Source organism: Chiloscyllium plagiosum, unplaced genomic scaffold, assembly GCF_037043375.1.
Source record: "Chiloscyllium plagiosum isolate Xiang-an unplaced genomic scaffold, Cpla_swu_hap1 HiC_scaffold_20, whole genome shotgun sequence".
Lineage (NCBI taxonomy): Eukaryota > Metazoa > Chordata > Chondrichthyes > Orectolobiformes > Hemiscylliidae > Chiloscyllium > Chiloscyllium plagiosum.
The window spans coordinates 28,640,011-28,666,031 of record NW_028270158.1 but is presented as its reverse complement, the minus strand read 5'-3'; the positions used below and the strand labels follow the sequence as shown (position 1 = coordinate 28,666,031).

At 42.5% G+C, this 26,021-nt stretch overlaps 2 protein-coding genes across 3 annotated transcripts in view; one reads left to right on the top strand and one right to left on the bottom strand.

Moving 5' to 3' along the window:
- The window catches only part of e4f1 (E4F transcription factor 1), a 35,448-nt gene extending 18,430 nt beyond the window's left edge, over window positions 1–17,018 (bottom strand). The window contains exons 1-6 of one of the 2 annotated variants that reach the window (XM_043711739.2): window positions 16,746–17,018; window positions 4,883–5,037; window positions 4,198–4,288; window positions 2,158–2,375; window positions 1,238–1,358; window positions 652–831 (exon numbers count right to left, since the gene is read on the bottom strand). In XM_043711739.2, coding sequence (XP_043567674.1) covers window positions 652–831; window positions 1,238–1,358; window positions 2,158–2,375; window positions 4,198–4,288; window positions 4,883–5,037; window positions 16,746–16,809 — 829 coding nt within the window. In that variant the 5' untranslated portion in view covers window positions 16,810–17,018. Of the gene's footprint in view, window positions 1–651; window positions 832–1,237; window positions 1,359–2,157; window positions 2,376–4,197; window positions 4,289–4,882; window positions 5,038–16,745 lie in introns of those variants that run through there. The other variant, XM_043711740.2, reaches the window with a different exon arrangement.
- A 3,355-nt stretch (window positions 17,019–20,373) lies between these two features.
- pgp (phosphoglycolate phosphatase) lies at window positions 20,374–23,082 on the top strand. The gene is made up of 2 exons (XM_043711030.2): window positions 20,374–21,019; window positions 22,084–23,082. Exons 1-2 carry the CDS (start codon window positions 20,419–20,421, stop codon window positions 22,404–22,406), a joined length of 924 nt encoding a protein of 307 aa, XP_043566965.2. The 5' UTR covers window positions 20,374–20,418; the 3' UTR covers window positions 22,407–23,082.
- Window positions 23,083–26,021: the final 2,939 nt, after the last annotated feature.

The window sequence follows — 26,021 nt, the reverse complement described above, 5'->3', positions numbered from 1 at the left end:
TTCCTACTCCCCAACCAACTACATCCACAAAATGTGAAAAACTGAAAAAGGTAACTCAAATTCCTCCACACTTTCAGCAATGAAGTCATTCTGACATCATCTCTGAATGGCCTAGCTCCAATTTTAAAATTATGTCCCTTATACTAGATTCCACCAGAGAAATACTTTCTCTGAAGTCTCCTTTATTCATTTTAAACTTATCAATTTCGATCTTCATTCTTCTAAACTTAAGGGAATACAGTTCAAGTTTATGCAACCTGCCCTCATAACTGTGCCCTTCCAATTCCAGTGACATTGTAGTGAATATACACTGCCATTTTTCCAAGGCCCTTGCCCAACCTTGAACATTTACTCCCTCTGGGGTTGAATCAGAGTTCTGAACATCTAACGAGAACAGAACATCTCTCCTTTTATACTCCAGCCACTTAAGAGCAAACCCTCCAACAGCCTTTCTAACTATATTTATGATTAAACACTCCGTCCCAATGGAGGAGTCTTATCATTCAGGTCCCTTTCAAGTCATCTGCAACCATTACTTTTATGGATGCAGAATTTCTTCTAATCTATATTTAAAACCATCTCAATCAAACATGTAAGCATGCCAAGAATTATTAACAGATCATGTTATAGAACACATGGTCAATGTAATACCTTCCTGAGTCTCAGCTTTATTTGCTGGTTCAGGCTCTTCCTGGTAAGATGTTGAAACAAGTTTCATTTGCTGGAATTTGACTTTTTCTGTACAGGGAGTGATAGCCTTCATATGGCGAGTGAGTGCTCCAGACTCCCGGAAACTCATCCCACACATCCGGCATTTGTACGGTCGCTCATCTGGGGACACACCATAACAGCTGTTAAAGCTCCAAACTAAACTCTGATAACTCTTCAAACATAGGTATCTGCTGAACATTCACAACCTCTCCCGAAGGCTCTGTGATTTTATGTCACTCAGTTAAGGTATCTTGACGCATTTTAAATTAAGATGTGTGTAGTGGGGTGGGAGGTGGAGAAAGTGAGAGAGAGAGACGGGGGTGGGGAGCACTCAGGACATTATAAATAAGTCAGATCCACAGGCAGCCTCAGCAAGGATCAGAGAAAAGTGCCATCATCATCCAGTAAAGTGGAGATTTAATAACGGCCAATGACAATATAAAGGAAGGACAGAGGCTAAGCAACTGCTCATTGAAACTTAAACTGACTACAGTCAAACTTAATGACCTTGTCTGGTTTTTCTCACCTGTGTGCCGTCGATTGTGTCTAACTAAAGATCCCTTTGTTCGAAATGCCATCCCACAAATCTTGCATTTGAAAGCCTTCTTGTCACTGTGGGTAACCATGTGTGCCTTTAGGATGACAGCCTGCAAGCACAGCATCAGATCCTCTGAAAACAAATTCATGCCTGCCAGATTCAAGCTACTGTCTTTTACACACACAGACAGACAGACACACATACACACAGTAGGTATATAGAGATATTTCTTTTAATCAGTTCAAATTACCTGTGCACCTTTAACTTCTGAGCTAATATTTCTGATATTGTAGGAGAAAATAATCCCAGTTACTGTATCACTGAGTTGCCAATTAATTCTTTATTAACTGACAGTACTAATTCCCATAAACGGAGGAACTCATTTTTGGAGGGGATGGGCATGGGGGGGTTCCAAAACTTTAACTTCTGCATTCCCAACATATCAAGGCATCCATGTTACTCAGAGGTCACAAGTAACAGGGACACACACCTGGCTACAAGAGATCAAAATTTTTTAAAAGTGCTACACATTGAATAGTTTTTAAATGACAACATTTTGATTATTTGTTTTTAGATAAAGATGTCACTCATTTATCCCTGACCACACTATTCTTTCACAAACCACCATTCTTCAGGCAAATACAATCTGTCAATGTCATTGAACCAACTGTTAAATGATATACAAGTACTGCACAGAACAATTCTCCTTTCCTAGTCTCAAAGGTTTGTTAAACCTAAATGAAGTTGGAATTTTGGAAAGAAAACTAGGTTAAAATCCCACATGTATACTCACCTAACATTTGACAAATAGCTTATTCTACTTCATGTACATTTTATTCACCTTCCAGTTTTGCTACCATATATTTTGCATTTACAACCCCTCTCCATATACTAAGTAATTAACCGACCGTTTTAAAGGTCTTTTCGCAGACTTGACATATGAATCGCCCTTCATCTGTTAGAATTATTTCATATTTCTTCTTCTCAGCCCCACTCTCTTCTTCCATGCTTTTCTGACTACTGTTGCCATCAATTCCATCACTGGTGGGCTGCTCACTCTGATGTGGCTGAGGGTAGTCCTGTAATTGGTCCTCCGAAATCTGACATGTTTTGTTGCTCCCATCATCTGAAAATAAGATTATAAAGAACTGAGGCCCAGAATTATAGTGATTAGATTAGATTAGATTCTCTACAGTGCGGAAACACACCCTTCAGCCCAACAAGTCCACACCGACCCTCTGAAGAGTAACCCACCCTACCCATCTCCCTCTGACGAATGCACCTAACACTATGGGCAATTTAGCATGGCCAATTCATCTGACCTGCACATCTTTGGACTGTGGGAGGAAACCGGAGCACCCAGAGGAAACCCACGCAAACACGGGGAGAACACACAAACTCCACACAGACAGTTGCCTGAGGCTTGAATTGAACCTGGGACCCTAGTGCGGTGAGGCAGCAATGCTAACCACTGAGCCACCGTGCCGCCCCAGTGATCCAGACCAATGGTGACTCATAACTCTGGAGTGTTCAAAGTCTAGATATCATAAAATATTCTCAAGCAATTAGGCCCAAAAGCCCAAACTTTAAAAACATAAGTTGTGGTGGGTGCTTGCATGGGGCGATGATTTTGATCTGGAATCTCTGTTCAATGTTTAAATGGGTTAATGGGCTCTCTGCTGGTTCCAGGCAAAATGAGCTTACCCAGTCTTAATCCAGTTTTTGTTATTATAACTCCAGCTGATGTTATTACTGAACAAGTCAGATCCCAGATTGAAATATGGCATGATAGATCATATTGTTTTTGTTTTGATTTTAACAAAGTGATCTCTCGTTGGAACAGGGACAGAATGCTGCAGATTATGCTTTAACAATAAAACATAAGTTTATGACAAAAAATGAAGATAAATATAATAAATCAAACTATTTTTAAACTCACAGTAAAAGTATAACCCCATTAATCCCAAAACACTCCTTTAAACATTTAGAAGAAAAACAAATTTTTATATCCTAAACACACCTTGTAGTTCTCCAAAACACCACTTGTACAGTATTCACACCAGAGTCTCTGTCTCTTAACACTTTGAAAGTTTTAAGTTACTTTGACTTTAACTTACAGAGCAGAGCTACCAATAGCTTCTTCCTGTAGCTATGATATGCCTGATCTTAAAAGCACTCACCTTTAAGTAACCTCTTCAGGGTTTTATCTCAACACTTCTCGTCTAATATTGTCACTAACTGTTTACTCTAAGGTAATACCATATTCTTGGCTTTTCAGGAACTCATGTCTATGCAAACTTCTTCATCAAAGGACTTTACAGGACCAAAACACAAAGTGAAATTGAAAAGAAATTCTTGTCACTAGGTGTTTTCTTTAAGTTTAAAAATATCTTCCAAGCTTCTAAACTGCAGTTTGTTTATCTTGTTCAAATCGAAGACCCTACCAATATATGCAAAAACCTATTAATCCAAAGCCAAACATCAAAACTTGTTTTTTTAAAAAAAACACTGAGGCTCCAGAAATGCTTACAAGTTCATTATTAACTCCAGACATACAAAAAAACCCATTAGCTACTCAAAAGCCAAAAGCCCAAAATTACAACAAATGACATTAAAACTATATGTAAAGGACACTGTTTACATCACACTGTGCATCTTGAATGATATTACAAAGCTGCACTTAATGAGCCAAATCATTCACAAAGCACACAGGATAGTTGCAGTTCAAAGCACTCTCCTTATGTTGGGATTAAGAAGCAGTAGTGGCATATTATAATGGGAGCTATAGTCTGCATTACAGCCATGCTGGACCTGACCTGAAAGTGCTTGGTTCTAGCACGGGATACCTGAAATAAAAATTAGTCTAAATCCCACAGCTGACACCTGGCCCCCCACCAGGATGAAAATATACAGTACTGTACCTCAAAAAAAACTTCTGGAATCCTCACCTGACTGTGATTTGTTGTTTGCTTCAGGCTGTGATAAGGAAGCCACAACCAACTGTGTGAGAGTAATCGCTGAGTCCAAGGACACTGATTCCTGGAAACAGATGGGTGAAGAGTTTTAAGAGGCACACTGGCTCCAAGTTGGCAGAACCTGCCTCAGCTCCACAAATGTTTCACCTACCATTAGAAAGACAATGCAAATAAAGCAAAAAGACTATCCGCAGCCCCATCAAATTTAAACGGGACCTTTCTCCATGGTTAAATCCCTTCCCAGTGGGGGAGTCTCATCATCCATGTCTCTTTCAAGTCTTTCAAACTTATCCAATGCTTTGTTTTATCGCATTTCCAAGTGGGTGGGAGGTGGGTTGGGAGTTAGTGATAACAGGAAGGAAGAGAGACAGAGGAAAATTGAAAAGGGGAAAGAATAGGAAGGGAAGATAAAGTCAACATGAAAAAGAAATGGAAAAGGAAGAAAAAGTGAAAGAAAAAAAATGATATAATACCATTCACAGCCTTAGCACATTGAAAATATTTCACAACTACAAAAGTCACTGTAGTAATGTAAGAATAATATAAGGGGTGATAAAGGCAGGGCGGCAAGGAAGGAGTAGACAAAAACAAAGGAAGCAGGCAAGAGAAACAGATCACAGATAAAATTCCAACATATGAGATCAGAAGCAATAATTACCTTGGGAGTTGCTTGGTTGACAGGTAGATGGTCAGAGTCACCAGTGGACAAAGCCTGGATCCGCTGGCATGTTTTCTGTAATTTGTGCGTGATGAAAGTCTCCAGGTTGCAAAACTCTGTCTGACAACGACCACACTTATGGACATCATGCTCCTCTGCAAGGAAGATCCCAGAGTTGGAATAGCAAATGTATTACCACTCTCATGCCCATGTCCCACCCCCATCCAACTCACAAATAATATTCAACTGAAACCAATGGATTTTTGTTAAATAGTAATGGCAAAGGAAACAAAATAAAGGCACGTAAACAGAGCTGAGGTACAGTTCACCTTTCACCAGACAGGTAGAATAGACTTGAGGCCAGTTAGTCTTACCTCAGATATTACTGCATAAGTGGTTAAAGCAGCGCTAGTCAGCATGTGCTCTAAAAGGTTGGAGTAATTCTATGTAATTCTTTGAAAAAGTAAATGACCAACCAAGATAAATAGGTTGGAAATTGTTGATTTAAAATAATGCTTGAAAATCTGTAAGATAATTTCGAAGACTCTAACTGTAAAGGTCACAAATATGAAGGGGAATGTGGCCATATGAATAGACAAATTGTTTAAAGAACAGAAAGTAAAGGACAGGGGAAAGTGAAGAGTCTCAAACTTGAAAAATATTGTGTATGTTACACAGAGGTTGTATGAGAGCTCTTCTTTATTCCATATACAAAAATGCTCTGAACTTGAGGACTAGAGAAACCACATCGAAATGAGCTTATGCTTATAAACTGGAAGGCACTGCAGATTTTGATGATTATGAAAGACATAGATGGACCAGCAGGTAAGTGTCAGAAGAAGCTCACTGCATAAAGAATCAAGGTCAATCATTCTGAAAGTACTGACAGTTTAAAAGGCAAGAACTGAGGATTTTCGTTACTGTTAAATCAAAAGTGAGGTAATTTTTATAAAAATTCATTCACAGCTTCAGACATCAGTGAGATAAAGTGGCTGCTACTTTTGCATTAATTTCAAAAGACACCTCCATTGGGTTGCAAATTACTTTGGATGTTCCAGGAACCTCATTAAATTGCTCCTGATGATTAAGAAGATATTTTATACCATCGGCAGAGCAATTAACAAAGTGATGTTAGAGATAGCAAGCAATGTGACAAGCAAATCTTTTGCAATATTGTAGATTTGATTCAAGGTAACAAAATCACGGAAAGAATGTATTTATACTAAACTTTCCAGACCTTAGCTGTCATGTGTATTGGATAACAAGCAGTCAGATTGGATGAAACATATCCTGTGTTTGGTCTCAAGTGAAGCAGTCAGTTGTTTTAGTTGGAGTGTTTGGTAGATTTTTTTTGTTCCTGGTTTGCATTTGGTTCAATTGTTGAAATGAGAGTAGATAATGGATAGTATACAAGTGAATTAAACTAATCATAATCTTAAATAAACCCGACTCAGTTAGTAAATAAACATCATCTTCACAGTTGAAGGCTCATTGAAACAGAATTTTCATCACCATGTTACTTATTAAAAAGCTTTGTCTATCCTGTACAACTACACAGCTTCTTTCACTTCATAAAGTTGAGCTTATATATATCCCATCACTATTTTCCATACCACTCCTTCATTCCAGTTCTGCCTGTTCTTAATAACCAGCTGGCCCAGAGTCATTCAACAAATGCAACTTCCATGAATGTGACTGCAATGCAGAATCTTGTCCTCTCAGCAACATTCAACACAGGCAATTATTCTACTTTTCACCTCTCCCTTCACTATCGCTTTAAAATCCTAAATGTATAAATCATATAATGACCCCTGCCTGCCATAACAAAGTCAGACAAGCCAGCAAACTATACAATCTCTACTCTCTCTCAATTTGAGCTTTGTAGGCACTCTTCCTAATGTTCCACTCTTAGAAGAGAATAAAGGGTCAATTCCAGCAAAGCAAAAATTGAGAAGAGATGGGCATAGCCATTCCCTGGAAGACTCATACTAACTCTTGCCTTAATCTCAAAGATATTAACTTTTCTTTTAAAAGGTAATTCAAACTCCCAGCAATGAACCAAATTATGTTTCATATTTAAACAACTTTTACCATTTGGGTGTGAACCGGGTATATTTTGCAAACACTTATTCTTTAAACACAAAAGTACACTCTTTATTGCATTGTCATTTTCACCTAAAGAGTCCTCAATACCATACAGGATATTGAGGACTATCACTTCTCCTGGGACAAAACCAAGGTGTGCCACAGGTCTCAAGAATTCAGCGTGTCTCCTCAGTACTCAATATATGAGGTATCTTGGAATCCTCCCACTAGCATCCAACAAGGCAAACTTAGAAGCCTCTTTAAGGATTCCAGTTCAAGCATGGCAGTTCAGTGATACCAGAATCATAAAACACCCCTCTTTTTTGATAACTTTTTTGCAGAGCCTTAGAGCCTGTGTCATATTCTCTCTCAGCTTCTTAAAGCTGGACCTACAAACTAACTAGGACTGCAGACGTGCGAGATCAGAATTGAAAAGTGTGGTGCTGGAAAAGCACAACAGGTCAGGCAGCATCCGAGGAACACAAGAATCACCATTTCGGGCAGTAGCCCTTCATCAGGAATGTGGGAGGGGAGAAGGGAGCTGAGAGATAAATCAGAAGGTGGGAGTGGGATGGGGGTAGGTAGCTGGGAAGGTATTAGGTAGATGCAAGTGGTGGGGGTGATAGTGATAGGTCAGAGGGGAGGGTGGAGCGGATAAGAAATTCAACCACACAGCATCAATGTCGACTTCACAAGTTTCTTTACCTCCCCTCCCCCACCTCATCCCAGACCCAAACCTCCTACTCAGCACTGCCCTCTTGATCTATCCTATCTGTCCATCTTCCTTTCCATCTATCCGCTCCGACCTATCACTATCACCCCCCCACCTGCATATACTCATCGCCTTTCTAGCTACATTACCCCTCTTCCCCACCCTCTTATTTATTTTCCAGCCCCTCCCACCTCTCTCCCCCCACCCCCACCCCCACATTCCTGATGAGGGGGTTATGCATGAAATGTCGATTGTTCTGCTCTTTAGATGCTTCCTGACCCGCTGTGCTTTTCAAGCGCCTCACTTTTTGACCCAAGAACTAACTACAAATGGTGGAAGCTTTCTCTCCCTACTCACTTCTAAGCTTTTCCAACTCCAAATGTAATACTCTTAAAAATCTTAAAAAATCACAAATAAACAAGAGTATCTCTCTGAAATGTCCCAGATGGAGATCTCATCTAATTAACTTCACTTTCCAAAACATGCCCTTTGATCTGAAAAGGATGGTCACGTTAAGAATTTCCCTATATTTACCATTTGCTTTCCAACCTTCCTTTGATTTGGGAAATGATATGAATAATTTAAACCTCTTAAAAAGAGGTTTATCATATTGTCTCCACCATACTTAGAAAGGGGTGTCTCACTGTTCAATGTTTTCCCACTTCCCTTACTCAATAAATACAGGACACCCTTTAAATTGAAATTACTTTAAGTAGGTTTACCATCCTTCCAAACGAGGTGCTTCTATTACCTCATCTTTAAAAATTTCAATGCACAAATGCAAAATTACATTTGTACAACATATGAATCATGGAATTAGACATTTTCACAACAATAGCCCAGCCCTCCTCCAGTAACATTCGCTCCTAGTTTCTAGAACATTGTCAAAAGCTTTTTCACAACCTTTAACTGGTTACAATCCCAATCTTGTATTGATCTATTCCTTGAATCTTCTTATCTAATAACAGGGAGGGGATAGCCTAGTGCTATTATTGCTAGACTATTAATCCAGAAACTCAGCTAATGCTTGGGGACCATGGCAGATGGTAGAATTTGAATTCAATAAAAATTCTGGAATTAAGAGTTTAATGATGACCATAAAATCATTGTCAATTGTTGGAAAAATTCACCTGGTTTACTAATACTTTTTAGGGAAGGAAATCTGTCATCCTTACTTGGTCTGACCCACAGCAATGTGATTGGCTCTTGGGGAACTGTCCCTTGGGCAATTGGGGATGGGCTATAAATGCTGGCCCAGCCCTTGACGCCCACATTCAGTGAGTGAATTTTAAAAAACCTTCACCACTGTGAAGCAATTGAAGAATTTCAGTATATTAAGAGGTATCACAAGTAAAGGTTGTGCAAGAAATTTCTATATAACACCTCACAGGGAAGCTATCAAACAAAATTTGATACTAATTCACACAAGGTGACATAAGGAAATGTGATCAAAATCTTGATTTTAAGGAGTACCTTAATGGAGAAGAAAGCAGACAGATTTAAGGAGGAAATTCCTACTGGATCCTAGCAAGTGAAGACACCATATCAACAGTAGGATAAAAAAGGATGTGGGAAATGCCCAACAAGCTAGAATTACAGGAATATAGATATCTACAAGGGTTTTGGATGGAGGAGAAATAGTAAGGAATGAGGCTGTTGACAGATTTGAAAGTAAGGATATGAATTAATTCAAAGCATTGACAGACAGAAACTAATGTAGGTCAGCTCATAAATGAATTTTAATTCTTGATCAGAACCACAAAGCAACCGGTGGCAACAGATGATGGAAGCCTGCTAGTGAGATACCACCCTCCAAGAAAAGCCATCTGTTAAAATTGACTGTAGTAACTCAAGTGAGACAGATAGTAAAAATAAAATCATTGCTATTAGCAATACAAAGTAGGCACCTGTCTCAGTAAGAATAAACTATCTTTGAAGGAAGGGAACACAAACCAAAATGGTGTTTCTCCCCAATGATGGTTGCTAACCTGTTGAGTACACCAGCATTTCGTTTTTCTATTTACAATAAATGCTTTTAAGTAGAACAGTAATTTATTGTCAATTGTATTTTTTACAACAATGTGAAAAGTATGCAAGTCGCCATATTCCAGCGCCATTTTAATAACAAATTATATGTATTTTTTTAAAAAAGAAAAAATTAAGACAAAGTCCATCTTAGTTCAATTCATAGCTCCAGGGCTCCTAAGATCAAGGAAACTGAATACTAAAGCTGCCGTAAGAAATCCAGGCCACTGCCAAAGCCGCTCCAAGGAATCTCAGGTCAGGCTGGACCCACCATGCCACAAAAGATGCTGCAGGAGCCGCCATAAGGAATCCTGGACCCATCACGGAAGCTGCCTCCAAAGCAGCCCACCATGTCGTAGGGTCTAATAGGATGCAGCTGCAATGGCCATGAGGAATGATCAGATCCACACCACATTCTGTGCTGCAGCAGCCTCTTGAAACCTCCTTCCTCCCCAAAACTGCCAAAAGAATGTATGTTGAATTTTTATGTTAGAAAATAATAATAACAAAAAGGGATGCAGCAGGTCTAGTGATCAGAAGCAAATGGGGTCAGGAGCCTGAACATTTCCTACATCTTTGGGACTTATTTGTGCTCTGGGTTGCCTTATAAGTCTTAGCCCAATATTCTTCAAATAACTTTGTGCAATTTTTTTAATGAAATGGAAGAGGGGTCAGTGATTTAATGCCTTATTCCAAAGACAGCATCTATGGCAATGTTTCATTTCCTCAGAATAGCATGAAAATGTCAACAGAGGTAATGCAGTAAGTCTTTAGAGCGTTACTTAAACTCACAACATTCCAATTTAGGGGTCAGGTCCTACCATCGAGTCAAGTTTTATATATTTCTGACAATGGTCAGGTAACAATGAAAACCAAAGAAAGGACATGCACTTCCATTAGCACCTTTCACGGAGTTAAGTCTTCCCAAATACTGTACAACCAATAAAGTACTTTTGAAATTTTTACAATGTTGCAATGTGAGAAATACAGAATTCAATTTTGCACACAAGATCCTGCAAATGTGATAAATGCCATGAGTTAAGGATGTTGGTTGGCCAGAACACCAGACAGAACTCCTCTGCTCTTTTAAAAAGTCAGAGTCATACAGTCATAGTCATACAGCATGGAAACAGACCCTTCGGGTCCAACTAGTCCATGCTGACCATGTTCCCAAATTAAACCGTCCCACTTGCCTGCTTTTGGTCCATATCCCTCCAAATCTTTCTGTCTGAAAGTGAAGGCTAGAGGTCAGATTTACTTTGAATTTAAAGCATGGCATCTCTGACAGCACATAATCCCCACCGTATTCCACTGGAATATCAGGCTGGAATGAGCCAAATCTCTAGATTTGGATTTGTCCATCAGACGCAGAAGCAACAGTGCTCCCACTAAGCCTCAGCAGACACTTAAAGCATAACTTAGTGTACTTAGTCTGTAGCTTTCAGACCACACATAAACTAGCACATCCAGAGTACAGACAGTAATTATTTATCTGTAAATCCAGCATCCCTGCCTTAAGGTCAGAAAAAAACTTTTTTTGGAAAAATTTAATTTTTTTAGCCAGAATGATATATATATTATATATATTCATGTCCCCAGCCACTAAACTGCTCTAGAGAAGATAGCTGATACACGCAGACAGGTTTAAACTATAAAGATAAATGTTACTCTGGCGAAGTGTCTCTTCAAAGCCATAAAGTTGAATTACTGTTAAGTCAACAGTTAATTGACTCAATCACTGTTAGGCTACAAGCCAGATGCCATAATTAAATGTTCATCCTACTTTCTAGTAATAAACACTATTTGAAGTCAAACGGTGTGGCACTGGAAAAGCACATTCCTGATGAAGGGCTTATGCCTCAAACATCGATTCTCTGGCTCCTCAGATGGCGTCTGACCTGCTGTGCTTTTCCAATACCACACTTTTTGACTCTGATCTCTAGCATCGGCAGTCCTCACTTTCTATTATTTGAAGTCAGTCACCTCCTGAGGAAATAAGGAATTTCAAATTAGTGATCAGCTCATCGCCATACTGTAAAAAACTGACATTTCCTGATACTTTCTTTGCATGCAGGGATTCAAGCCAAAGTAAGGTTTTTGGGTAAGAGGGCTGGGACAACTTGGTCACAGTATCCATTGTGAAACTTTGGAATTTTCTTCTTCAAAAGACAGCAGAAGCAGAGTCTTTGAATTCCATTTTTTTTAAGACAGAGTTCAATACATTCTCAATAAGCATAGGGTAGATAGAAATGAGTCATTAGGTCAGTCATTACCTTATTGAATAGCAAAGCAGAGTTGAGAACCAGGGGCCTACACCTCCTTCTAATGCATGTATAAAGTGCATTTCCATTCCCATTTTAAAATCATACATTTTTATTGATCTTGATATATTATGGCTGGAAGGAACATTTTTGCCAAAGTTTTTCATCTTGAACAGATCTGAGCAATTCACAAGAATTATCAGCATAAAGGAAAAACAATGTTTATATTATTTAAGAGGAGGCTCCTTATTAGTTGGCAAGTGGACTCCTTATTGGTAGAGGCATTGCTATGGATAACGTGCCAATTAATTGTGACACATTTGTATCTACTAGAAGCTGCATATATTAATGAACAGGCCCTGATCTTTGGAAAGATAACATGTGCACTCTGTACTTATTTCAACACAACAATATAGGCGACAGCCATTCTCTGCTTCATTTTTCAGAGCAATGCTGGAGCAAAGTCAATCTGTCTGAGCTAAAATTTTAAAAAAATTTGACTGACTGCCCGCCATTATTAGTTAGCACATTTTTCATGGCAATGTCCCGAGTAATCAGAGTACAGTAGGCAACCAATCAGAAATTTCCTCTGATGCATTTTCCCTTGACTTTGGTTATTCTTGTGAATTATCCTAATCCATGCAAGATGAAAAGCTTCAACAAATTGCATCATTTACAGAAATTCCTAAACTCTGTACTACCAAGCGGCTATTCATATATTATTTTTAATTGATTTGCAGTGAATGAGATTAATATTAAAACATTGGACATCTGGAAAGTTTAAGCAGCAGAAGATTGAAAACTAAGGTTCTCTAGCTCCACTGCTGGGAGTAGATTATAATTACAGAATGACAAGTATAAGCAGCTTTCATTAAGACACACTTGCCTTTATAGTGAGATTTTCACATCACTGGATGTTCAAAGCACTTTACAGCCAGAGAATTACTTTACGAAATGTAGTAACTGCTGTAATGTACCAGCTGATTTGCAGTCAGCAAACTCCCATAAAAAGAAAAGTAATAATGACCAGATAATGCTTTTTTTGCAATATTGATCAAATATTCACTAGGATGTCAGGGATCTCAGTTCTTCTTCATAAAAAGCTTCTTTTTAATTCGTTCTTGGGAAGTGGCCACTGCTGGCTGGACTAGTATTTGCACATCCCTATCCAGCCTTTAGATGGTGGCAAGATACCTTCTTGAATAGCAACAGCCGATTTGGTGTAGGCATACCCACAATGCTTTTAGAAAAGGAGTTCCCAGATTTGACCTAACGACATTGAAGGTACAGCAATAGGAAGATGTGTGGCTTACAGGGAAACTTGCAGGCAATGTTCCCAAATATCTGCTGCCCTTGCCCTTCGTAATAGTGACAGTCATACGTTTGGAAGATACATTCTTAGGGGACTTGGTGAATTTATGCAATGCATCTTGTAAATTGTATCAAGAATCCCTACAGTATGGAAGCAGGCCATTCAGCCAGAGTCTACACTCGACCCTCTGAAGAGCATATCCCATGGCTAATCCACCTAGCCTGCACTTCCCAGGACACTGGGCAATTTTAGCATGGCCAAACCACCTAACCTACACATCTTTGGACTGTGGAAGGAAACCAACATAGACAGGGGGAGAATGTGCAAACTCCACACGGACAGTCACTCAAGGGTGGAATCAAACCCAGGTCCCTTACACTGAGACAGCAGTGCTAACCACTGAGCTGGTGTTTTATTTTGGAAATTTGCAATATCCTCTCCTCCTGGTCCATGCAACCACATCACTCCCTGTTACATCGCACCCCTCAAAGTGATCAGAAGTCCTTCAATTTGATAGTGATGTCTAATCAGGGGTGAGCAACTGCCCTGGGTCTTCATGTGACTGTCCTGATTTTTGAACACATAGGGCAGGTTGTCTCATGAGATAATGGAATCTGGATGACAGGATTTGCTTCCTTTCCTTGTCTGCTGCCACTTTGCATCAATAAGACATGGGGTGCAAAAGGCTAATGCAATCTGATGGACAAGTCATCAATAGGCAGCAAGCTCTTGCCAGATTTTCAAAACATTGCGCCTTACAAAAATGGCATCCACACTTGTGCCCTCGATAACAATGATGGACGGTCCAGAGGCCTGTCCCTGGACAAAAGCCTGTGGCTGTCGTCCCATTTGGTGCAAATGGGGGCCCAGGTGTTTCTTCTTGAAACTTGCACAAGACACTTACAAACTCTCCCCTTCCACCTGCTGATCCATTTCATTTTCACCATTTGCAGAGCCAAAAAAAATTCCTTTGTCCATAGCTATCGCTCACTTGGCACATGTGCACTGCTGCTACTGAGTGTTGGGGGTGGAGAGATTGAATGTTTATGGATGTGGTGCCAATCAAGCAGGCTGCTCTGTCCCGGATGGTATCAAGTTTTGAGCACTGTTGGATTGGAGCAGCACTCATCCAGGGAAGTTTTGAATTGAATTAAATTAGCTTTATTGTCACATGTACTCACAAATACAAAGAAAAATTTACAAATCATCACTTATGGTGACTTGTATCAGAGAGTACTCCATCACACTGCTGACTTTTACATTGCAGATGGTGGACAGACTTTGGGGATTCAGGTGGTTAGTTACTTGCTGCCTCATTTTGAACCTTTGAGTGCTCTTGTTGCCATGGTATTTATATGGCTAGTCCAGTTCAGCTTCTGATCAATGTAACTCCCAGGATGCACATTTGTGGCATGAATGTTATTTGCTATTTGTCAGCCCAAACCTGGATATTGTTCAGGTCTTGCTGCATTTGTACATGATTGTTCCAGTATGAGGAGCCACAAATGTTGCTGAGCATTCAACAATCATCATCGAACTTCCCAACTTCTGACTTTACGATGGAGGGAAGGTCATTGCTGAAGCAGCTGAAGGCAGTTGCACCTAGGGCTCTTGTGGCACAGGGGTAGTGTCTTAACTCTGAACCAGGAGGCCCAGGTTCAAATCCCACCTGCTCCAGATGCGGATAATAACATCGCTGAACAGATTGATTCGAAAATATCCACCCTGTGGAACTCCTGCAATGCAGTCCAGGAGTTGAGACAACTGACCTCCAACAACTGCAACCATCTTCCTTTGTGTCAGGTACGATTCCAGAGTATTTTCTTCGCAATTCCCATGTACTCAAGTTTTGCTGGGGCACCTGCTGCTACACTGTCAAATACAGCCTTGATGTGAAGGGCAGTGACTCTCACCTTCCCTCTGGATTTCAGCTCCTTGGTTTGAATCAAGGCTATAATAAAGTAATGAACTGAGTGGCCCGAGTGAAACCAAAACTAAACATCTGTGAGCAAGTTATTGCTCTACCAGTGCTTCATAGCACTACTGATGATCCCTTCACTGATGGGAGTAGTAAATGGCCAGGTTGGTTTTGCCAATACTTTCTTATCAATCTGTACAGAGATGTTATTACACACTGAAGGCAGGACTTGAACCCAGGCCTCCAGAGCTAGCAGTTGGGACACGATCACCATGCCACTAGAGCCCTCCAGGTTGTATTGTCCTATATTTTTTAAGTGCAAGACTCACCTAGGCAATTTTCCACATTGTTGGATAGATGCCAGTGTTGTAGTTGTACTGGTGCAACTGAAACATACATTTCAATACTGTATTAATTGTGTTAATGGGCACTTTTGCATTCATCCAAACAGGAAGATAAAGCCATGGTGTAACATTTCACCCAAAATATAGTAAGTCTAAAAGTGCAATGTTCCCTATTATACATACAGGTATTAGCATTTATAATTTAAAAACTGACATGACAGGGAAAGTTACTTTATAGGAGAAAGTGAGGTCTGCAGATGCTGGAGATCAGAGATGGAAATGTGTTGCTGGAAAAGCGCAGCAGATCAGGCAGCATCTAGGGAACAGGAGAATCGACGTTTCGGGCATTAGCCCTTCTTCAGGAAAGGGCTCCCGAAACGTCGATTCTCCTGTTCCCTAGATGCTGCCTGACCTGCTGCGCTTTTCCAGCAACACATTTCCATCAAAGTTACTTTATAGGCAGGAATACCACACAGATGCAATATCCATTAAACATGCATTATAGCTATTCCTTCCCACGTCCAAATAGTGAATCTGTAACCATTGAGAGTGCAGATCTGACCTGAGAAGTTTCTGCCTTTAAGTTATGTTTTCATTGACAACTGCCATCATCCAAGTCTGACTGGTTGTGGCCAATATGATTGTATTCAGTCTCAAACACTCAATAAACATGATAAGTGGTATAGAGTAGTGATGGGAGGGGAACAGATATAGACAAAGTGTGATGTGTTGAAATGTACAAATAATAACATGCTCCTCAAGGTACGAATGTGAAGTACTGCAACTGGAATTTCAATTGTAAATTAAAAAGCCAATGGACCCCCATTTCACGATTTGTCACCTGAATTTATCATATCAGTGGGGTATAGACAGGGGATAAGTGAGAAGACGAGAAGGTGCAATGGAGGTGGGACATAGTTTGCGAGAGAGGAAAGTTGGGCATAAAAAGTACAAGGAGTCCACGCTTTCTCCCACAAGGAGTAGGTGGTTAGAAGGTCGACATGGGGGCTTGATGGAGATGCTCGGAGACTGTTACTGAGAGTCGCCGGGTAACAGGATGTAGAGACTCCCTCTTTAACAGACCGCCCTTTAACCTCCAGCCCTGCCAGACTGACCCTAGACTTCACTAAGGCCTAACGCCTCAGATGTTCCACTGAAGCCAAGATCAGGGCCTGTCCTGGAGCCTGAGCCAGGGTGTCACGTTACCTTCCTCCCCAACGCCACTCGGGGACACCACAGACTGCCTCTCTGCCGTATTCTCGGAATTCATCAGGACTTCCTCTCCCTTGTCGCAAGGACCACAAAATGGCGGTTTACGACCTGCCGCCAAAGGTGGAGCCAGCGGTGGAGCGGACACGCGTCACTGCGGCTGCGCAGACTGAGGCACGCTGGGAAATGTAGTTCACTCATTCATTGTGGAACAGAGTACAATTATACAACACCAGGTTATAGCGAGCGACCTGATGAAGGAGTAGCGCTCCGAAAGCTAGTCATAGAGATGTACAGCATGGAAACAGCCCCTTCGGTCCAACCCGTCCATGCCGACCAGATATCCCAACCTTCCAAATAAATCTGTTGGACTATAACCTGGTGATGTGTGATTTTTAACTTTGTCCACCCCAGTCCAACACCAGCATCTCCTCATCATAGTACAATTACCAATCTCAGTTTCATTTAAAATTATAAGTGAAGGGGGATGGAGTCTTGTAGGTTGATCTCTAATATTTGTTTTGTAATCAAATTAATCACATTAATTGAAAATCTCAGTTATCGATGAGATCCGATTATATAATTGATTGTTCAGTGTTTTTTCCTGCCCAGCGAAACTTGACCAAATCCCACTACTGCAGTGGAGTGTACTGAAAATGCACGGTTGGTCGACGCTGGTGTTATAAACAATTTCCCTGGGATTAATACCCGCATCTTGGAGACTAACTCCATGGGGATAAAATGAGGGACACCACCGGAGGACTAGGTGGGTGTCTGCTGCCAAGATTGATGGGAAGGTGTTCAGGTGAGGGTGGTACAGTATCGGCAAGATGTGATCACAGCGGTGAGTGGAACAAACAACGCTCGAAAAACTGGGGAGGTGGTGGACAGGTTCAGGGAAGAGTCCAGCTTAGATTACCCTGCGCAAGCCCTCCCCAGCTCAATTAGCTGAGACGAGGGTACGTAGAAAACACAGAATGGAGTTCGAGGTTCAGGCGTATCTCAGTAAGATCTGGCAGAATCTAAGAAGAAAGTTAACATTTCGAGTTCGGTATGATTTCTTCAAAACCTAGAGAAAACAACTTGACAAATCGTACAGTTGTTCAGCAAAGATGTTTCTCTCCAGTATCTTACTCAATTTGAATATAATAGCTACAGCCTTTGGTCTTTGTATTATTTATTACAGACAGTTGCTCTTAGTAGCTATGAAACTATCACCCATTGTGGTAAAAAAGAATCTGGGAAAGGTAGGCTGGCCTATATTCATTGGAGCTCCGAAGAATGAGAAGTATTGAAACGTTCTGAAGGGGCTCCACAGCAAAGTTGCTGCAAGGATTATGTCCCTTGTAACAGAATCCAGATGGGAGTGAGGCGGTTTAAAAATAAGGATAAAATCAACGTGATGTAGAAACTCAGCAGGTTTGGCAACGCCTGAACTGCTGTGCTCTTCCAGCACCACTAATCCAGAAACTGGTTTCCAGTATCTGCAGTCATTGTTTTTACCTAGTTGATTTTAACCCTACTGCGAATCCTTTTGCAAGGATGCCTGCCTTGAAGAAGTTTTCCTCCTCTCTCTACAAGAATCTCAGGGAGTCCCTCTCCCAAGTCCCAGGTCATTTCTTCTGCCCTGAAGCTCTTCAACCATGTCCTGAAACAAACTCTCTACCACAGCCACATTTGCTTTCTCCGTAACCAATTCATCCCACACGGACTCTGGACCACCTTTAAACCAGCATAGTTTGGAGCTGAACAGGACAAACAGTACAGACTACAGATTCAAAAACACCAGCAATGGTTCTCCCAACATTTCAACTCTCCCTCTCACTCTGCCGAGGACATGGAGGTCCTGGGCCTCCTTCACCGCCGCTCCCTTTCCACCAGATGCCTGGAGGAAGAACGCCTCATCTTCCACCTCGGAACACTTCAACCCCAGGGCATCAATGTGGACTTCAACAGTTTCCTCATTTCCCCTTCCCCCACCTCATCCTAGTTCCAAACTTCCAGCTCAGCACTGTCCCATGACTTGTCCTACCTGCCTATCTTCTTTTCCACCTATCCACTCCACCCTCCTCCTTGACCTATCACCTTCATCACCTCCCCCACTCAACTATTGTACTCTATGCTACTTTCTTCCCCCCACCCACCAGCTTATCTCTCCACCCTTCAGACTCTCTGCCTTTATTCCTGATGAAGGGCTTTTGCCCGAAACGTCGATTTGAAGCTCCTCGGATGCTGCCTGAACTGCTGTACTCTTCCAGCACCACTAATTCAGAATCTGGTTTCCAGCATCTGCAGTCATTGTTTTTACCTAACATCTATGGAGACAAAGTTAACGTTGAATCTGATATGATTCTTTTAGGTTTCCCCAGCACTTTGTTTTTATTTCAGATCCCCAGTATACACAGTCATTTTGCTTTTATTTGCACGTAGCTTGTATATGGAGTAAGGTAGCTGAAAATGTGTTGCTGGAAAAGCGCAGCAGGTCAGGCAGCATCCAGGGAACAAGAGAATCGACGTATCAGGCATAAGCCCATTCTATGAAGTAAGGTAAACAAGCAGTAGGCTGGAAGAACACAGCAAACCAGGCAGCATCAGGAGGTGGAGGAGCGTCCTACTCATCCATCTTGGATTCCAGTAACTGCAGTTATTTTTAAGTAGTGAGACGATTACTCCAATAATGGGTGGGACATATGTGAATTGACGAGGTAAAAACAATGACTGCAGATGCTGGAAACCAGATTCTGGATTAGTGGTGCTGGAAGAGCACAGCAGTTCAGGCAGCATCCAAGGAGCTTCAAATCGACGTTTCGGGCAAAAGCCCTTCATCAGGAATAAATGGATGATGACCAGTGTGTAGGGATCTTGAGTGTGGTGCTGGAAAAGCACAGCAGGTCAGGCGGCATCAGAGGAGCAGGAAAATTGACGTTTCGGGCAAAAACCCTTCATCAGGAATGAGGCTGGTTTCCAATCCCAGTTCCAACCTTCCAGCTCAGCACCATCCTCATGACCTGTCTTACCTATCCATCTTCCTTCCCACCTATCCACCCTCCTGTCTAACCTATCACCTTTACCCCCACCTCCATCCACCTATTGCACTCTCAGCTACCTTCACCTCAGCCCCATCCCGCTCCAGTATTTCTCTCCACCACCCCCGGGGCTCCTTGATGAAGGGCTTTTGCCCGAAACGTCGATTCTCCAGCTCCTCGGATGCTGCTTGACCTGCTGTGCTTCTCCAGCAACACACCCTCAACTCTAGCCTGCAGTCCTCACTGTGGGCGGGTTGGGGGTCGTGCTCTTTCTATGAGGGGGCGGGGTACAATGGATGAGGGGCGGGGTCCTGGCGGGCGGTACCTGTCGGTTGCGGTGGTAAGAGGGGACTGTCAATTTGGGGCGTGACCTCGGCAACTGCGGGCGGGCCCAGAGTGGTGGGGGCGTGACCATAGTGTCCGGGGCGGGGCTCGTGTCTGGAGCAGCCTCTGACCGTTTGGGGCCTGTCAGTCTAGGGGCGGGGCTCGTCGTGTCTGGCGCGGGCTCTGACCGTTTTAGGGGCGGGGCTCGTCGTGTCTGGCGCGGGCTCTGACCGTTTTAGGGGCGGGGCCTGTCCGTCTGGGGGCGGGGTGTGACTGGTTACTTCGCCGGTTCCGGAGCAGACGGCCTCCCCACCTTGGTCATGTCCGCCGGTTGTGTTCACTTGTCCGGGGCTCTCTGCTCAGAGGTCCTGGCGTCGGTCGATACCTTGTTGTTTGATTGCGATGGGGTGCTGTGGACAGGGGACAGCCCGATCCCCGGGGCCGTGCAGTTAATTAACCGGCTGCAGGAGCGGGGGAAGCGGGTCTTCTTCCTGACCAACAACAGCAGCAAGAGCAGGCAGATGTACGGGGAGAAGCTGCACGGCCTGGGCTTCCAGGCTCGCCCTGAACAGGTCTTCGGCACCGCGCCCTGCGCCGCACTCTATTTACGGCAGGAGGCCAAGCTCCGAGGCTCCGTCTACCTGATCGGCGGCGCAGCCCTCCGCGGGGAGCTGGCGGCACAAGGCATCGTCTGCTCGGGCTCTGGACCCGGTCCGGAGCTCACCCCTGGACCCGGGCCCACGCAGGCTTGGGCGGCCGAACCCCTTGATCCGTCTGTGGGCGCCGTGCTGATCGGCTTCGACGAGCACTTCACTTACATGAAGCTGTGCCGGGCCGCCCGCTACCTGCGGGATCCCTCCTGTATCTTCCTGGCCACGAATACCGACACCCTGCTCCCAACGGAGGGAGGTGGGATCCCGGGTAAGAACTGACAAGAGGAACAGAAGCACTTGCAGAAACCGGGCTTGGAGAGCATGCCTCCAGTGAAGGATTGTGCAAGGCGACTGGATTTCAGGAAGTGAACAAGTCAAAAGCTGTTGTTGTACCGTATTACTCTGTGGTGTTTTGGAGATTAACTTTCAGCGGAGTCTATAATTTATTGGGTCTAATTCTCAGTCTGAAAACACTGACAAATTAGTTCGGAAAATTGTATGTTAGAGTCAGTTAGCTGGTGAAAATTGCGTTATTGAATCAATTGAGCACACTGAAATAAGATTAATCGGCCTCGCCAGTTTCAAGGCCATATCGATGCTTATATTATGAAATTTAAAATATGGCGATAATGTTATTTCACGGTTCCAACAGCACTCCATCAGTACTGTCAGCTGAAATCCAACTGCGACATGGCCCGTATTTGCTTGATGTTTGGCTGAGAATTGCTCCAGTTAGTTTTCTGTCAGTGAACACTTGCTTGTTCGCTATGTTTATTGTCCTGAAGTTTCTACATTAGTAGAGTTTGGGACTATGGATTAATGTCTTCGAGAGAAAGTGAGGGCTGCAGATGCTGGAGATCAGAGCTGAAAATGTTGCTGGAAAAGCGCAGCAGGTCAGGCAGCATCCAAGGAACAGGAGAATCGATGTTTCGGGCATAAATCCTTCTTCAGGACTATAGATTAATGTACTGTGAAATTAACGAGCAGAACCGGTTCTGCTGGTTTTTCAAGTCTACTCTAAACTCATGGCTCTACCAATTATTAGACATTTGTTATCCCCAACCCTGCTGCCACTTAGTTTCTTGAAAGTAGCAAAAAAACTCAGGACTAATAGAAGCATAATTTGGGAAATTCCTCTCTGATCCCTTCACGTAATCAATTAGTTTTTCTATGACAATGTGACTTCCTATTTCAACTGATTAATTGTCTCAATAGCTTTGTATTAATACTCTAATATCAGCTCCTATATTTCCAGTGTTATCCCCTTAATCATGTATCCCACTAAGTCCATAGTTATGATAGCTTGATACTAATCCTGTTCTCTCTCCACAGGCACAGGCTGCTTGGTGAAGGCAATTGAAGCAGCGTCAAATCGCACGGCTCATGTCATCGGCAAGCCCAATGCTTTCATGTTCGATTGTATGGTGAAAGAGCATGGCATTGATCCAAGCAGGACAGTAATGGTGGGAGACCGGCTGGACACTGACATCCTTATGGGGTCCAATTGTGGCCTCCGCACCATCCTAACTCTGACTGGCGTTTCCACCCTAGAAGAGGCAATGGCCAATCAGAAAAGTGACTCCCCTGATGATCACAAGCTGGTTCCCAGCTATTATGTGGGCAGTGTAGCTGACCTGCTTCCATCACTTGATTGATAAAATCCTGCTGATTTTATGCATGGGTTTTAATATATTATCATCTGTACTGTACAATCACTATTATGAATACCTCAGTGCAATGATGAGTGTTAAATGTTTTTGTATAAAGTTTATTTTAAATAGCAGTCTGCAATAATCATGTTGTTTCTTCTAAATAAGGCTGAAACAAAAGATGTATTTCAGTGGCAAGCCAGATGCACTTGTCTGTAATATGGCACATTGGGGTGGTAGGGTGCATCTTGTCTGTACATAATACTACCTTTTCTAGGATGCAACTTTGGGTGTTATGTATCTGACAGGATGTTTTTGGATGCATTTAATCAAAATAAAGTGTTACTGCTGTTCTGTTGTGATGCTGTAGTACTGTTACTTTCAGGGATTGATTATATTTTAAATGAAACATTGGATTTTAGAAGTGACAAAATTGACCATGGATGTCTATCATGATGTGCTAATGTTACATTATCAATGACACATTGTTATTGTTGTCCACAGCCATAGACTGTTGCCTGTATTAAATACTGTCAACCTTGAATAATATGTTTTAAGAAAACAAAGTAGCTCTATTAATTTCAGCTTAAATGGTGTGAGTGCGTGCATGACTTAATCTTTGATTTGGATTGATATCTGATTTGATGTTGAAAGTTCAATATTATTAAATGGAATTCTATTATCTTAGTCTTTGGATGAATTTTTGATCTATTTCTGGGTTACAGAAGAACATGCATAGGACCAGCTATAGATCATTCAGCTCCTTGAATCCAGTGCATTTTGTAATTGAGATTATGGCTAATCTTCTACTTGAACACCATGTTCTTGCTCTATTCCCATATTCATTGATTTTTTTTTTTAAATGGAGAATCTTATCAATCTCAGTTTGAATATACTCCCTGACTAAACCACTGGGCTGCAGTATTCCAAGAATTCACCACCCTGTGAGTGAAGAAATTTTTTCTCCGTTCTAAATGGTCTGCCCCTTAATTTGAGACCACATCTCCTAGTTTTTGACTCCACAGCCAAGAGAAACCTCCCTACATCTAACATCTATGTACACTGTCAAGCCTTTTAAAAATGTTGTATTTGAATGTGATCCCATTTCTTTCTTATAGATGCTAGCAATTTATAGCCTCAGTCTATTTCATCTTTCCTTAAAAGACAATCTCTCCATTCATAGAGTCATAGAGATATACAGCATTGAAACAGACCTTTCGGTCCATCCCGTCCAGGCCGGGTGCTGGCAGGTGGGACTAGATTGGGTTGGGATGTCTGGTCGGCATGGATGAGTTAGACCGAAGGGTCTGTTTCCGTGCTATACATCTCTATGACTCTATGACCTGTCTGTTTCATTGCTTGCTCTACCTGTAACTTATGACTCATGAACTAAGACACGTAAGTCCCTTTGAAATTCAACACTTTGCCACCTTGCCATTTAAGAAATACGCTGAATTTCAGTTTTTCCTACAAATGGGAAAAGTTCATGTCTTTCTACATTGTAATCTACCAAATGTTTGCACAAACACTTATCCTTGCCAAATCTTGAACTGTCCTTGCATCCTCCTCACAGCTCACACTCGTACCATACTGAAAATAAGAAGTGCTACAGATCACAGTGGGTCAGGCAACGTCCATGCAGAGAGAGAAAGCAAGCTAATGATTTGAGTCAGAAGCATCTGGATGTTACCTGACCTGTTGTGATCTCCAGCCTTTTCTGTACAGATTCCAGCATCTGCAGTAACTTGCTCTCACACTCATAACTAGTTGTGTATTATGTGCAAACTTAGAAAAACCATATTTAATCCCCACATCCAAATAACTGATATAGATTAGGAATTACCCAAGCATACATCTGTTTTTACTTCAAATGTCCAGAATCTGCAGTATTCTGTTTTTACTCGGCTTATAGAGCGCATGCTGAGGGTCTTGCCATTTCTTGATTCCTGTGGCCATCCATGATTTGTCCAGTTGCAAGTGACTAAAGAATGCTGCAGCTATTGCTCCTCTTGAGTTGCTGCCCCAGTCACTATGATGTTGAGGTGGAGGATGCTGCATCCTCTCCTAAGTGGTCCAGTCAATGTCCATACTGGAAGGCAAAGTTAAAAAGCACACGAACCAGGTTATAGTCCAACAGGTTGGATTATAATTTGGTGTTGTGTGATCTTTAACTTTGTCTAGCCCAGTCCAACATTGGCACCTCCACATACATGATGAGACCATGGCATTGTACAATGTCTCTGGTGATAAGGAAATTTGTTCCTATTGGTATGCAAAGGACTTCAATGATTCGACACCAGGTACAGCATAAGCCTCTGCATTTGGTTTGCTGGTTTTCCCCCTTTTACAGTGCTGATATGACAAATTCAGTCAATGGTTTTGCTGTCACTTTCTCCAGCTTGCTGATTTGCAGACACTGCATATACCCATGTGTTGTTGAGAAAGAACCGCTGCATCCTTAAAATAGTTTTATTTGCTGTAAGTCCATCAAATAGCTTCTCACTAAATCTAACTTGCAAGCCATCCCTGGAAAAGTTGTAAGGAGTAGGATCTCGATGTCACGGAGGACCTCAAGGAGGTGAAGGGCCAGCAAGCCTCACTCATTGCCTCGGAGGCCTCCAAGATAATCTTCCGGTCCAGAGTCCGCTCAGTGGAGCAGGACGAGACGTGCTCACGTTTCTTCTTCCAGAAGGTGCACAAAGAGAGCTCCGTGCTCAGCAGCCTGAAGGAAGAAGATAGCTCGATAACGTCATCTCAGGCTGACGTCACGAGGATTAGCAAGTCCTTCTATGCCAGTCTGTATGACGCAAAGCCAACCGACAGCGTGGCCTCCCAGTCATTCCTGTCTTCTATCACAGAAGTCTTAGACGACCGAACACAGGAGAGGCTGGACCGGCCGCTATCTCTGGATGAGCTGACCAAGGCCCTCGAGACCTTCGAAAAAATAAAACTCCTAGAAGCGGCGGCTTACCGGTCGAGCTGTATTCCGCTCTGTGGGACTTGATTGGCCAGGACCTGCTGGAGGTGTATGTCAGTATGCTTCTGGCAGGTACCATGAGCGAATCCATGAGGAAAGGCATCATCACCCTCATCTACAAGCGGAAGGGGGAGAGGGAGGAACTCAGAAATTGGAGACCAATCTCACTATTGAATGCGGATTACAAAATTTTGTCAAAGATTATCGACAACCGTGTCAGGTCTGCTCTGGGGTCGGTGATTCACCCTGACCAAACCTGTGCTGTACCGGGCAGGAAGATTGCTGAGAGGTTCGCACTCCTCAGGGATACGATCGCCTACGTGCAAGACAGAGGGTTGGACACCTGCCTCATCAGCCTGGACCAGGAGAAAGCCTTTGACAGGATATCACACACATATATGAGAGATGTTCTCTCCAAAATGGGATTTGGGGAGGGAATCTGCAATTGGATCAGACTGCTCTACACCAACATTGTCAGTGCAGTCTCAATCAATGGGTGGGAATCAGATAGCTTCCCAGTCAAATCTGGAGTCAGGCAGGGCTGCCCTCTCTCTCCTGCCTTGTTTGTGTGCTGCATAGAGCCATTTGCCAAGTCCATCAGGAAGGATGCGAGCCTGAGAGGGGTGACTATTCCTGGCAGTGGG

What these genes read in the sequence shown, in the direction of transcription:
- pgp (XM_043711030.2), top strand. Translation starts at nt 20,419, where the DNA reads ATGTCCGCCGGTTGTGTTCACTTGTCCGGGGCTCTCTGCTCAGAGGTC. An exon ending in GGAGGGAGGTGGGATCCCGG is followed by an intron (nt 21,020 to 22,083) that starts GTAAGAACTGAC and finishes CTCTCTCCACAG; the next exon opens with GCACAGGCTGCTTGGTGAAG.